Source organism: Gadus morhua, chromosome 18 (assembly GCF_902167405.1).
Source record: "Gadus morhua chromosome 18, gadMor3.0, whole genome shotgun sequence".
In the NCBI taxonomy this organism is placed as follows: domain Eukaryota; kingdom Metazoa; phylum Chordata; class Actinopteri; order Gadiformes; family Gadidae; genus Gadus; species Gadus morhua.
In genome coordinates this window covers 128,149-142,650 of record NC_044065.1, presented here as the reverse complement: position 1 = coordinate 142,650, position 14,502 = coordinate 128,149, and the positions used below count along the sequence as shown (strand labels likewise).

The window sequence follows — 14,502 nt, the reverse complement described above, 5'->3', positions numbered from 1 at the left end:
ACCAAGAGCCAGCGGGCGAACCAATCACGGAGAAGATGGTTCTGTTTGTTGATGTCGCCTGGCTGACAGTTCAGGGCGAACACCTGAAGGCTAGTTTTAGCATCTAGCTACCAAAGACGGCAGGGAGGAATAAAGTAAGAATATACATATGTTTCTTCTAAAGTCACTATTCGTCGTTTTATCATAGAATCTGCTCTAATATAGGTTCTGCGTCTGCCGTACTTGTCTCTGCTACATATAGTTGGTCACCTAACTCAAACAGACAGCCAAGTTGACAGCTTTGACATTCTAGCCCGGTCGGTAAGTAGGCCTAATTGGGCCCAGATAATGTAAATTTGAAATAAAGTTATGCTTTCGACACACTGTACGATCACTGATACAAAACGAATAGAATCGTGCCATATGTGACTGCGTATATGGCACATAATAGGTCTTCAAATGGCATGAGTCTGTTATGGCTTTTTGTTGTTTCGCTGGGAAAACACTGGAGTCATTGCCGGCTCCTCTGAATAGGTTTCAGCTCCACAAAGGCCAGTGAAGCAGAAGTAACTGTGTGTCAGTCCCGGCCAGGGCTTTCAATCGATGACAATGTGTATTTCATATTTGAGAAACATCACTGAATACACTGTACTGTTGCCTACAATGTGCATACACAGTTAACAGCTGTTATTGAACAACATGGTAGGAGGACTGAGGCCTGTTGGCATTGGGTCTGTGTTTCCGAACAGTCAGGTCGTAATGCTGTGAGGCCGTCATGGAGAACTCCACAGCCACACAGACCTCCACGGAGGTGGAGCCCCTGAAGGGTGGAGCGGACAAGGTGGAGGCTGGACTCACGGCCTCCCAGATGGACCTGAAGACGAGCTGCAGGGAAGGCTTGACCTTTGCCAAGCTCTCCCACTGGCGGACGGCCATCTTCTTCTTCTCCCTGTTCCTGTGCCTCACCATCGTCTTCGCCTTCTCCTTCGTCATCCCCTGCCCTGTCCGCCCGCAGTACCTGTCCACCTGGAACATGACCTTCTACCAGGCCTGTGAGGACAGGCGCACTCTATGGGTCTAGAACCTGACTGCATCGTCTCTGGAAGTCTTGTAGGTGAAGGTTAACCCCCCTGTTCTGTCCTCCCTCCTGTTCACAGCCACATACGATTTCCTAGCTATCGAAGATGCAAACAAAGACAAAGTGATGGATGTTGTGTTCGTGCTGAAGGAGGCGGGCGGCTCCCAGAACAACACGTTTGCGGGTGAAGGTGCGGCTATGTCGGCTTTAATACAGTCTTTGATTCATTGTGAAGGTGCTTTTATCCAAAGCAGCTGTTAACTTAAACACATGTCATTAAGGCGCTAGGCAGGCGGCCAATAAGGTCTCAGCTTGGGGTCAAACAGCGTCCCTCCCCTTCCCCTGCTATAGAGCAGATCGAGCTGATCCAGCTGGAGCTGAATAAATCAGTGTCCCCCCTGCCCCGTTGGCGCTCATGAGAGCCTCAAGCTGCGCTGTGTGCGCAGGTCTACCGAGGCCGTGGGTGGTGGTGGTGGCGGTGGCTGGGACCGACGGGGAGACGCTGTGGGAGCGGCAGCTGGCTCCGGAGCTCCACTGGGCTCAGTGTGGTCTGGGGGGGGAGAAGCAGTCCGCAGGCTGGGACTGCCTCCTGTTCCACTCGGACTGGCTCACAGCCCTGGACAAGACCAACGGTGAGCCTCTCATGTCTTGATACGCCATCCTCTATTTCCAACAGCTTGTTACAGCTGTTATCCAAAGGGACTTGTGGAGAACTTAGGAAAGATACCTGGTATAGGGACCAGCTAGGGGTCCCAGGAGACCTCATAGATATCTCTCAACCTTCTCTATTCTCTGTCTCTCTGCTGAGGGTTGAGGCTGGTTTACCATTGAAAACAATCGTAGAGATGTACGGACAAATGTCTGAGTTTTTACTTTCCATTGTTTATCTCCTCAGGATTATGTACTTACAAGCTGTGAAGAATTCATGAAATATTTCTCAAAATAGATTTGAACGGCAGCAGTCTGCAGCAACCATAGCTGATCTAAATCACATGTCTGGATGGGGTTCAGTGATGCTGGGGTTCAGTGACGCTGGGGTTCAGTGACGCTGGGGTTCAGTGGCGCTGGGGTTCAGTGACGCTGGGGTTCAGTGACGCTGGGGTTCAGTGACGCTGGGGTTCAGTGGCGCTGGGGTTCAGTGGCGCTGGGGTTCAGTGACGCTGGGGTTCAGTGACGCTGGGGTTCAGTGACGCTGGGGTTCAGTGACGCTGGGGTTCAGTGACGCTGGGGTTCAGTGACGCTGGGGTTCAGTGACGCTGGGGTTCAGTGACGCTGGGGTTCAGTGGCGCTGGGGTTCAGTGACGCTGGGTTCAGTGACGCTGGGGTTCAGTGACGCTGGGGTTCAGTGACGCTGGGGTTCAGTGGCGCTGGGGTTCAGTGACGCTGGGGTTCAGTGACGCTGGGGTTCAGTGACGCTGGGGTTCAGTGGCGCTGGGGTTCAGTGACGCTGGGGTTCAGTGACGCTGGGGTTCAGTGACGCTGGGGTTCAGTGATGAGTTATTTTCTGTGGATTTGACGCCTTGTTGATGAGTTGTTGATGTGTTATTGTTGATGTCATATTGTTGATGTGTTGTTGTTGATGTGTTATAGTTGATGTGTTATTGTTGATGTGTTGTTGTTGTCATATTGTTGATGTGTTGTTGTTGATGTTTTGTTGATGTGTGGTTGTTGATGTCATATTGTGGATGCATTATTGTTGATGTGTTGTTGTAGATGTGTTGTTGATGTGGTTGTTGATGTCATATTGTGGATGCGTTATTGTTGATGCGTTGTTGTTGATGTGTTGTTGTTGATGCGTTATTGTTGATGTGTTGTTGTTGATGTGTTGTTGTTGTTGTTGATGTGTTCTTTCTGCTTCCGTGCCGTGTGAGGGTCCAGGCGAAGTGGTCTGGAAGCGGCCCCACCCCCCAGGACCCAACAGCACCCTGCCGGTCCTGCTGCTCCCAGACCTGGATGGAGACGGGGTGGGGGAGGTGGCTCTGGTGTGTCCGGGGAGCCCCCAGGTAGCCCATACCTATATAGAAGGGTCTATAGCTGTGCTAACCCTAGCCCATACCTATATAGAAGGGTCTATAGCTGTGCTAACCCTAGCCCATACCTATATAGAAGGGTCTATAGCTGTGCTAACCCTAACCCATACCTATATAGAAGGGTCTATAGCTGTGCTAACCCTAGCCCATACCTATATAGAAGGGTCTATAGCTGTGCTAACCCTAGCCATACCTATATAGAAGGGTCTATAGCTGTGCTAACCCTAGCCCATACCTATATAGAAGGGTCTATAGCTGTGCTAACCCTAGCCCATACCTATATAGAAGGGTCTATAGCTGTGCTAACCCTAACCCATACCTATATAGAAGGGTCTATAGCTGTGCTAACCCTAGCCCATACCTATATAGAAGGGTCTATAGCTGTGCTAACCCTAGCCCATACCTATATAGAAGGGTCTATAGCTGTGCTAACCCTAGCCCATACCTATATAGAAGGGTCTATAGCTGTGCTAACCCTAGCCCATACCTATATAGAAGGGTCTATAGCTGTGCTAACCCTAACCCATACCTATATAGAAGGGTCTATAGCTGTGCTAACCCTAGCCCATACCTATATAGAAGGGTCTATAGCTGTGCTAACCCTAACCCATACCTATATGGACAGACCTATATCCCTCTCTTGGGTCTCTGAACTTAAAGCTGGGACGTGTCCTCTCCTGTTAATGAGTTGGTGTACAGTGTCGTTATATATCTCTTTATCTCTCTTTGTGGCTGTGTTCTATCCTGTTAATGAGTTGGTGTGCAGTGTCGTTGTGTATCTCTTTATCTCTCTTTGTGGCTGTGTTCTATCCTGTTAATGAGTTGGTGTGCAGTGTCGTTGTGTATCTCTTTATCTCTCTTTGTGGCTGTGTTCTATCCTGTTAATGAGTTGGTGTGCAGTGTCGTTGTGTATCTCTTTATCTCTCTTTGTGGCTGTGTTCTATCCTGTTAATGAGTTGGTGTGCAGTGTCGTTGTGTATCTCTTTACCTCTCCCTTCTTGTGTCTGCAGACCCAGGTGTGGATCCTCTCTGGGAGGACTGGCGAGCAGCTGGGGGCCTCAGTGGGCGTGGCTCTCAGTGGGCGTGGCCTCGACGGGCACCACCTGCTCCACACCACGGATGAGGGGGCGCACCTTGTCCTGCTCCAGAGAGGTGGGGGTCGTTACCAGAGGGATGGTGTGAGCCTAACCCTAACCCTAACACTAACCCTAACCCCCTAACCCTAACTCTAACCCCCTAACTCTAATCCCCTAACCCTCACCCTAGCCCTACCCCTAGCCCTAACCATAACTAACCCCCTTACTCTAACCCCCTAACCATAACTCTAACTCCCTAACCACACAACCACCACCGTCTATCACAAACTACTTCAAACCACACACATTAGGGATGAGTCGGTCGCGACCGATTCGTTACAACGAACGAATCCCGAACGTGAACGACAAGAACTGGTTCCCCAAAACAAGAAGAACTGGTTCTTTGATTCTTTTTTTTTTAACATAAACCAAAAATATGGTCATGTAAATAAAATATAAAAACGAACAGAGCTTCGTCTCCCCGCGACTTATATTGATTTAGTCTACAACGTTCTCAAAGATTCAGCCAATGAGAGGTAGCAATGGTGTTGCCATGGCGGTACCGTCGAATATGCGCGCTTTCTCTGTCTGACGTATCTTGGGTCATACCATTCGACGTGGGGCCACTCATATATCCCCCTACATTTTTTCGAAAATAGACTTGACCTCAATCTGTTTATTGGATAAACGCATTTCCCAATCCCAGGAGTCTTTGCTCCATTCTACGTCAATTTAAGAACAAACAAAGAAATTAAACTGCAGTTCGTACTTTTTATTTATGACCATGAAAGTTCTGTGATGCCTGAACAATGAAGAATTAAATGTAAAGTAAAATAAAAATGATGAATGTATGACACATAGAACACCAAAGGATCACCTCCCAACACAGACACATAGAACACCAATAGACCACCCCCTAAAAGACACATAGAACACCAATAGATCACCCCCTAACAGACACATAGAACACCTATAGACCACCCATTTACATGCACTCACACCCACAGGCCTGAATGAAAAATCCTGAACCAGATCACACATTCACCACAACCTATCACATACATTACACCCAGTACACATTGACTGCACGTACCACATGCCTAATACATTCTCATTACACCCTTATTACACATCCACCTTAGATTAATTACACCCACTGCACATTCATCACCTATTACACATTCATCACCTGTTACACATTCATTACACATTCATCACCTATTACAAATTCATCACCTATTACACATTCATTACACATTCATCACCTATTACACATTCATTACACATTCATCACCTGTTACACATTCATTACACATTCATCACCTATTACACATTCATCACCTATTACACATTCATTACACATTCATCACCTATTACACATTCATTACACATTCATCACCTGTTACACATTCATTACACATTCATCACCTATTACACATTCATCACCTATTACACATTCATCACCTATTACACATTCATTAAACATTCATCACCTGTTACACATTCATCACCTATTACACATTCATCACCTATTACACATGCATTACACATTCATCACCTATTACACATTCATTACACATTCATCACCTGTTACACATTCATTACACATTCATCACCTATTACACATTCATCACCTATTACACATTCATCACCTATTACACATTCATTAAACATTCATCACCTGTTACACATTCATCACCTATTACACATTCATCACCTATTACACATGCATTACACATTCATCACCTATTACACATTCATTACACATTCATCACCTGTTACACATTCATTACACATTCATCACCTATTACACATTCATCACCTATTACACATTCATTATACATTCATCACCTATTACACATTCATTATACATTCATCACCTATTACACATTCATTACACATTCATCACCTATTACACATTCATTACACATTCATCACCTATTACACATTCATCACCTATTACACATATCATTACACATTCATTACACATTCATTACCTATTACACATTCATTACACATTTATCACCTATTACACATTCATTACACATTGATTACCTATTACACATTCATTACACATTCATTACCTATCACACATTCATCACCTATTACACATTCATTACATTCACCTATTACACATTCATTACACATGCATTACCTATCACCATTCATCACTATTACACATTCATTACATTCACCTATTACACATTCATTACACATTCATCACCTGTTACACATTCATTACACATTCATCACCTGTTACACATTCATCACCTGTTACACATTCATCACCTATTACACATTCATTACACTTTCATCACTTATTACACATTCATCACCCATTACACTTTCATTACACCTTCATCACCTGTTACACATTCATTACACATTCATCACCTGTGTTACGTATTTTAAGAATCTAAGCTACCCACACATAGACCCAATGAAGCAGGACCAAACATACAAGCCGTAAATACTATACATAGCCACTAGGGGAGCAAGACCTTATTGAAGGCGGCTCCACCACAGAAGGCATCACCTGAAGAAGCCGAAGCCACCACGCCCACTTGACGGTCCCTTACCTGTGCACACTAGGTGAAGGGGCCAGAGATTTTCAGCGACACCCGCGAAGGGTCACGGGCCTCTGCCCGTGGCCCATAGTAGCCAGAGTTATTATCTCTCACACGTGTTCTACACGATTCCTAGACTTTCGTTCCATAGCCAGTTACCATGCCGAAACATGCAGACTTTAACAATAAACTAAATAATAAACTGAGTTAAAAGCAATCCCGGATTTTGAACCTTTCCTTGAAGAAATACGTAATACCTGTTACACATTATTCACCTATTACACATTCATTACACATTCATCACTTATTACACATTCATTACACATTCATCACCTATTACACTTTCATTACACATTCATCACCTATTACACATTCATCACCTATTACACATTAATCACCTATTGCACATTCATTACACATTCATCACCTATTACACATTCATTACACATTCATCACTTATTACACATTCATTACACAATCATCACCTGTTACACATTCATCACCTGTTACACATTCAACACCCGTTACATTCATCACCTATTACACATTCATTACCTATTACACATTCATTACACATTCATCCCCTATTACACATTCATCACCTGTTACACATTCATCACCTATTACAGATTCATTACCTATCACACATTCATTACACATTCATCACCTATTACACATTCATTACACATTCATCACCTGTTACACATTCATTACACATTCATCACCTGTTACACATTCATTACCTGTTACACATTCATCACCTATTACACATTCATCACATATTGCACATTCATTACACATTCATCACTTATTACACATTCATTACACATTCATCACCTATTACACATTCATTACACATTCATCACCCATTACCCTTTCATTACACCTTCATCACCTGTTACACATTCATCACCTGTTTCACATTCATTACACATTCCTCACCTGTTACACATTATTCACCTATTACACATTCATCACCTATTACACATTCATCACTTACTACACATTCATTACACATTCATCACCTGTTACACATTCATCACCTGTTACACATTCATTACACATTCCTCACCTGTTACACATTCATCACCCGTTACACTTTCATCACCTATTACACATTCATCACCTATTACACATTCATTACACATTCATCACCTGTTACACATTCATTACACATGCATCACACCCACGACACACATTCTTCAATTATTACACACTCATTACACATCCATCAAACACCTATCACACATTCATCAACCATTACACACACACACACACACACACACACACACACACACACACACACACACACCACACACACACACACACACACACACATACATTTCTTATCACACCTCTACAACACAAGGTACAATAGGCCAGTGCAACTGGGACCACAGACCCCCCCAATCTTTACTCACCTGACCTAACCCTTACCCCCTTACCCTTACCAAGCCCCTAACCCTAACCCTTACCAACCCCCTAACCCTAAACCTTACCAAACCCCTAACCAACCCCCTAACCCTAACCAACCCCCTAACCCTAAACCTAACCAACCCCCTACCCTAACCAAGCCTAACCCCCTAAGCCTAACCCTAACCTCAGTCCCTGGGCTGTGTGGGTCCTCAGAGGCGGGTCTGTACGGCGTGGGGCTGTGGAGGGTGGCCGGCCAGGCTAGGAAAGGCCTGGAGGCGGGGCTTAAGAAGGACCGCCACTGGGAGAGCCGAGCCAATCACACCTTTGACCTCATGCCCGTCTACACGTAAGAAGACTATTATATACTATACTGTTATACCTCTATTATCTCTATCACTATTCACCTCTATTATCTCTCACTATTCACCTCAACCCTATTCTTTTTATTTTTATTGTCTCTGGGTGAAAAGTCCTGTGTCTCTGGGGGTGAACAGCCATGTGTCTCTGGGTGAACAGCCCTGTGTCTCTGGGGGTCAACAGCCCTGTGTCTCTGGGGGTGAACAGCCCTGTGTCTCTGGGTGAACAGCGCTGTGTCTCTGGGGTGAACAGCCCTGTGTCTCTGGGGGTGAACAGCCCTGTGTCTCTGGGGGTGAACAGCCCTGTGTCTCTGGGGGTGAACAGCGCTGTGTCTCTGGGGGTGAACAGCCCTGTGTCTCTGGGGGTGAACAGCCCTGTGTCTCTGGGGGTGAACAGCCCTGTGTCTCTGGGGGTGAACAGCCCTGTGTCTCTAGGGGTGAACAGTGCTGTGTCTCTGGGTGAACAGCCCTGTGTCTCTGGGGGTGAACAGCCCTGTGTCTCTGGGGTGAACAGCCCTGTGTCTCTGGGTGAACAGCCCTGTGTCTCTGGGGTGAACAGCCCTGTGTCTCTGGGTGAACAGCCCTGTGTCTCTGGGTGAACAGCCCTGTGTCTCTGGGTGAACAGCCCTCTGTCTCTGGGGGTGAACAGCCCTGTGTCTCTGGTGAACAGCCCTGTGTCTCTGGGTGAACAGCCCTGTGTCTCTGGGGTGAACAGCCCTGTGTCTCTGGGGGTGAACAGCCCTGTGTCTCTGGGTGAACAGCCCTGTGTCTCTGGGTGAACAGCCCTGTGTCTCTGGGGTGAACAGCCCTGTGTCTCTGGGGGTGAACAGCCCTGTGTCTCTGGGGGTGAACAGCCCTGTGTCTCTGGGTGAACAGCCCTGTGTCTCTGGGTGAACAGCCCTGTGTCTCTGGGGGTGAACAGCCCTGTGTCTCTGGGGGTGAACAGCCCTGTGTCTCTGGGGGAACAGCCCTGTGTCTCTGGGTGAACAGCCCTGTGTCTCTGGGTGAACAGCCCTGTGTCTCTGGGGGTGAACAGCCCTGTGTCTCTGGGGGTGAACAGCCCTGTGTCTCTGGGTGAACAGCCCTGTGTCTCTGGGTGAACAGCCCTGTGTCTCTGGGTGAACAGCCCTGTGTCTCTGGGTGCAGGCAGGGTTCTGTGAGGGAGGTGGTGCGGACGGGGAGTCCCCAGAAGCCGTCCAGCCTGCTGCTGGTGGCCGGGGGGGAGCTGGTGCTGCTGGGCGGAGACAAGCTGCAGCGCCTCTGGGGCCTCAACACTTCCGGGGTCCTCAGGTAGGTCCACACACCTGGGGTCCAGGTAGGGTCCTCCAGGGGTCCAGGTAGGGCCACACACCAGGGGTCCAGGTAGGGCCACACACCAGGGGTCCAGGTAGGGCCACACACCAGGGGTCCCGGTAGGGTCCTCCAGGGGTCCAGGTAGGGCCACACACCAGGGGTCCAGGTAGGGCCACACACCAGGGGTCCAGGTAGGGCCACACACCAGGGGTCCAGGTAGGTCCTCCAGGTCTCCAGGTAGGTCCACCAGGGGTCCAGGTAGGGTCCTCCAGGGGTCCAGGTAGGGTCCTCCAGGGGTCCAGGTAGGGTCCTCCAGGTAGGTCCACCAGGTCTCCAGGTAGGGTCCTCCAGGTCTCCAGGTAGGTCCACCAGGTCTCCAGGTAGGTCCACCAGGTCTCAAGGTAGGTCCACCAGGTCTCCAGGTAGGTCCACGTGGCCGTGTGCTGGTGTGTCATGGCGGGTCGTAATGGTTCTGCTGTCTGTCTGTCCGTCCAGGACACCCTCCTTCGGACATTTTGACAAAGACGGCGTCCCTGACGTGGTGGTGGAGGAGGACGGGGGCAACGGCAGCCGGAGGGTGAGTGTTGGCCGACAGCCGCCGTGCCCGGGGGCTCCGGCCTCTGTCTCACCCTGCTCTCCGTCCTCAGCTGGTGGTCCTGAGCGGGGCGTCGGGGGCGCTGCTGTGGGAGGTCAGCATGCTGCCCGGCCCGGAGTGCCCCCCCCCCGGCCTCCGTCCTCACCCTCAACTCGGTCTCCGTCTTCATGTTCTGGGGTCTGCTGCCCCCCGCGGGAAACCGCTCGGTGAGTTCTCACCAACGCTCCGAGTCAGGCTTCAAACTGGGTGTGGTTGCTGGCTACTTAAACAGCTTAAACCAGCTTAAACCACTTAAAACCAGCTTAAACCACTTAAACCACTTCAACCAGCTTTAATCACTTACACCACACACTCTGCCTAAACCAGCCATCAACCACACACCAAAGCAACACTGCCATTCTGCTTCAAGGCGGAACAGGAGTGGTTGTGTTTGAATGCACTTTGACCTGTTTGACAGGGTTAGGGTCAGGGTGACGTCAACCCTCTCTAGGGTCAGGGTTAGGATCAGGCTACCCCTCTGTAGGGTTAGGGTACGGTTAGGAACCCTTTAGTCCGGCCCTGGAGGTCGTTTTGTCCGTCACCTCTGAGTTTATGAACCCGGAGGTGCTCCGGGAGAAACGGAGCAATACCAACGGAAATCGAGGCGGCAGTAGAGTCAGAAGTCAGACCATTCGTGAACATAGATAGTAGTATAATATCTAAGATGTGTATATATATTGTATTGAACGTTTTATACTTATATTATACGATTTACCTGACCTTTTTATTTTATCGTCCCCCTGCTTTGGCAATGAGTTTGTAACTGGTCATTAAAAAATGGTGCAACATTTTGAGGAGAGAATCTGCGGGTTGGTGAGGGGCCGTCACATGCCACCACCGCCTAGGCCTACCCTTTATGCACCTTTTTTTTTGCCCATTTCGGATGACACAAAGCAAAAACCCTCTCCTCTACAGATGCCATGTTTGCGATTGTCGATGCCGTTAATTTGTGACACGACAGTCACTGCCCTCTAGAGGATGTACTGCGTAACATCAATAACAACGCTGAAACCGGACGGAGGTAGGAAGGGTAGTCCCCGGAGACAACGCTGGGTACGGATCGACGAATATCGTCGGGATCCGGAGGTTTGAATCGGCCTGTAGGCTCAGGGTCAGGCTAACCCTCTATAGGGGGCCTCTCAATGGGCTAACCCTAACCCTAACCCTCTATAGGGGGCCTCTCAATGGGCTAACCCTAACACTCTCAATGGGCTAACCCTAACCCTCTATAGGGGGCCTCTCAATGGGCTACCCTAACCCTCTCAATGGGCTAACCTAACCCTCTCAATGGGCTAACCCTAACCCTCTCAATGGGCTAACCCTAACCCTCTCAATGGGTTAACCCTAACCCTCTCAATGAGCTAACCCTAAGCCTCTCAATGGGTTAACCCTAACCCTCTCAATGGGCTAACCCTAACCCTCTATAGGGGGCATCTCAATGGGTTAACCCTAACCCTCTCAATGGGCTAACCCTAACCCTAACCCTCTCAATGGGTTAACCCTAACCAAGGGCGTCAGTTTGTTTTTAGAAGTGGTGGGGACAATAACCATAAGCTTGAGTGTGGTTTGAAAAGTGCTGGGTACCCTTATGTAAGCTATTCATCCATTCAACGCTGCATTACAATATGCTCTACAGTGTATTGTCAGGTATTGAAAATCCTATTTGAACAAAAAAAATTGAAAACCACAGTTTGTGTTTTGGCTTGTTTTGCAAAACGGCGTTGGAAACACCAGGGTATTGGCTCGGGATATGTAATACTAATGCACACAGGACAAAGAACATTGTTGGCAATTTAACACTTATCTTGACATCAACAAAGTTTACCAGACAAACAATGCCAGACTGTAAAGGGGGTACGAAATGAAACGAGGTACTGAGCATCAGCCTTTTGAAAACGAGCAAGGGCTGCTGGTAGCATATGTTATGCTGCATTAAAAAAAGAAGAAAAAAACAAGCGCCCAGAGGAGAATTGCATCTGCCAAATCCTGACCACCAGTAAACACTTGCGAAGGACCAATGTAGACTTCACTCGTTACATCATAAGCAAATTGCCCGCAAATAAAATCCCAGACAGTTTAGGATAATCACACAGGTTATGCGAGAACATATTTATGTCAGGATAGGCCTACCAGGCTCCAAGTCTTCACATATCTCAATCAGACAAAACAACTATAACCACATTGGCATAGCAATCGCACCGTGTGTAGCTGCTTCTAGCTGCAATCTATACAATGCATACTAGCTGGAGCACCAACCAGAATCAGATCACAATCGCTTAGGACCGTGGGTAACCTTTGGCCAGGTCATCACGAGCAAACAGAACCAGCAGCAAAGTTTACGTAAACCAATTTCAAAATACAGAAATACAGAAATAATTATAATAATACAGCTAATGTACATTGAAAGTTACTTCATTATTTATTGTGCGTATCGGCCGAATTATTTTGATTTGTCGCGCCACACTTTCGCCGTGCACAGGCGAGCGCGTTCACGGGGATTTGTGGCGCGACAAATTCGCTCGAGTTGAAATATTTCAACTTTGACACGAATTTCGTGTGATGACAGCCAAACAGCGTTCAACAGCGTGGCCACTGAGTGACATGTGTAACGTAACAGCCAATCAGCGTTCAACGGTCAACTCAGTTCAGTGCAGTCCGGGGTGAACTGCAGCATGGAGGAGAAAGTGATTGTTGCCGTTTGCGACTCTCGGAGCTCTATATATAATAATATATAATATAATATAATTGTATAATATCACGGCCAAAAGCTCTGTGTGCCTCCGGATGGCCGTAGCGTGGGGAGCTCATAGGGATTGGGCTTCTCGGGAGTCGGGGTTTGTTTACAGGCGTTGCTATGGGTTCCGGTCTTGTGTGTTCCAACGGTTTATTAGGTAGGCCTATCTAATAAATGATGTCTTCGAGCGCGCCTATCGCATGATTTTAGACTCGACGATTTCGGTTGAGTGTGTGGGGATTTTTTCAGTCGCAATTGGTTTGCACATTTTTAAAACTGGTGGGGACAAAATTCGTATTTCAAATAGTGGGGGGGGACATGCCCCCCCCGTCCCCCCCGTAATCGACGCCTATGACCCTAACCCTCTCAATGGGTTAACCCTAACCCTCTCAATGGGTTAACCCTAATCCTAACCCTCTCAATGGGTTATTGTTCATCTGTTCCCTCCTCTGGTGGTCAGGTTGCCCCTGGAGACTGCCGCTCCTACATGCTGCACCCGCTGCACCCCTCCGTGCTCCTGGAGACCTCCAACATCATGGAGACCCCCAACGTCATGGAGCACATCCTGGCCTTCAGGGGTGAGGAGAGGAGCGCATTTATATTAGAATCATCCACAAATATTCTATATACATAATGGAAGTATCGTTCGTTCGTGTGTGTGTGTGTGTGTGTGTGTGTGTGTGTGTGTGTGTGTGTGTGTGTGTGTGTGTGTGTGTGTGTGTGTGTGTGTGTGTGTGTGTGTGCGCGGCGCGGCGCGCAGCCACCCTGCTGGAGCGCGGCCGCCATGCCTGCTACTTCCTGCTGACGGAGGGCGTTGACGGCGTGATGCTGAGGAAGAGGAAGCTGAAGGACGACGTGGTCATCAGCCGCGTGCACCGCCTCTCCGTCACCACGGAGACCGACGATATGGTCAAGCAGGCCTTCAGCCGGCTGCGCTTCAGCGACGAATAGCGGCCGCGACCCTCGGACCCTCAGACCCTGAACCCTGTGCCTGTGACCTCCGACCTGGTGGGGGGGGGGGGGGGGAGAAACCCTGCTGCTGAGTCGACGCTTCAACGCTTTGGGGTCCGGAGAACGAAGACGTCCCACAATCAGCTTCAATGAATACTAGCACTCTGGGGGGGGGGCACTACCTCCACTCTGGGGGGGGGGCACTACCTACACTCTGGGGGGGGGGGGGGGGCCTACCTCCACTCTGGGGGGGGGGGGGGGGCACTACCTCCACTCTGGGGGGGGGGGCACTACCTCCACTATGGGGGGGGGGGGGGCGGCCTACCTCCACTATGGGGGGGGGGCACTACCTCCACTCTGGGGGGGGGGGCACTACCTCCACTCTGGG

At 48.7% G+C, this 14,502-nt stretch overlaps 1 protein-coding gene across 1 annotated transcript; it reads left to right on the top strand.

Moving 5' to 3' along the window:
* Window positions 1–2: 2 nt before the first annotated feature.
* Window positions 3–14,348, top strand: fam234a (family with sequence similarity 234 member A). Its single transcript, XM_030339687.1, is given in 13 exon segments — window positions 3–134; window positions 729–1,031; window positions 1,137–1,247; window positions 1,504–1,689; window positions 2,936–3,060; window positions 4,098–4,239; window positions 8,360–8,492; window positions 9,649–9,792; window positions 10,291–10,372; window positions 10,443–10,505; window positions 10,507–10,596; window positions 13,624–13,741; window positions 13,924–14,348. Coding segments are annotated over 12 exon segments (1,662 nt in total). The 5' UTR covers window positions 3–134; window positions 729–754; the 3' UTR covers window positions 14,115–14,348.
* The last annotated feature ends 154 nt before the right edge of the window (window positions 14,349–14,502 follow it).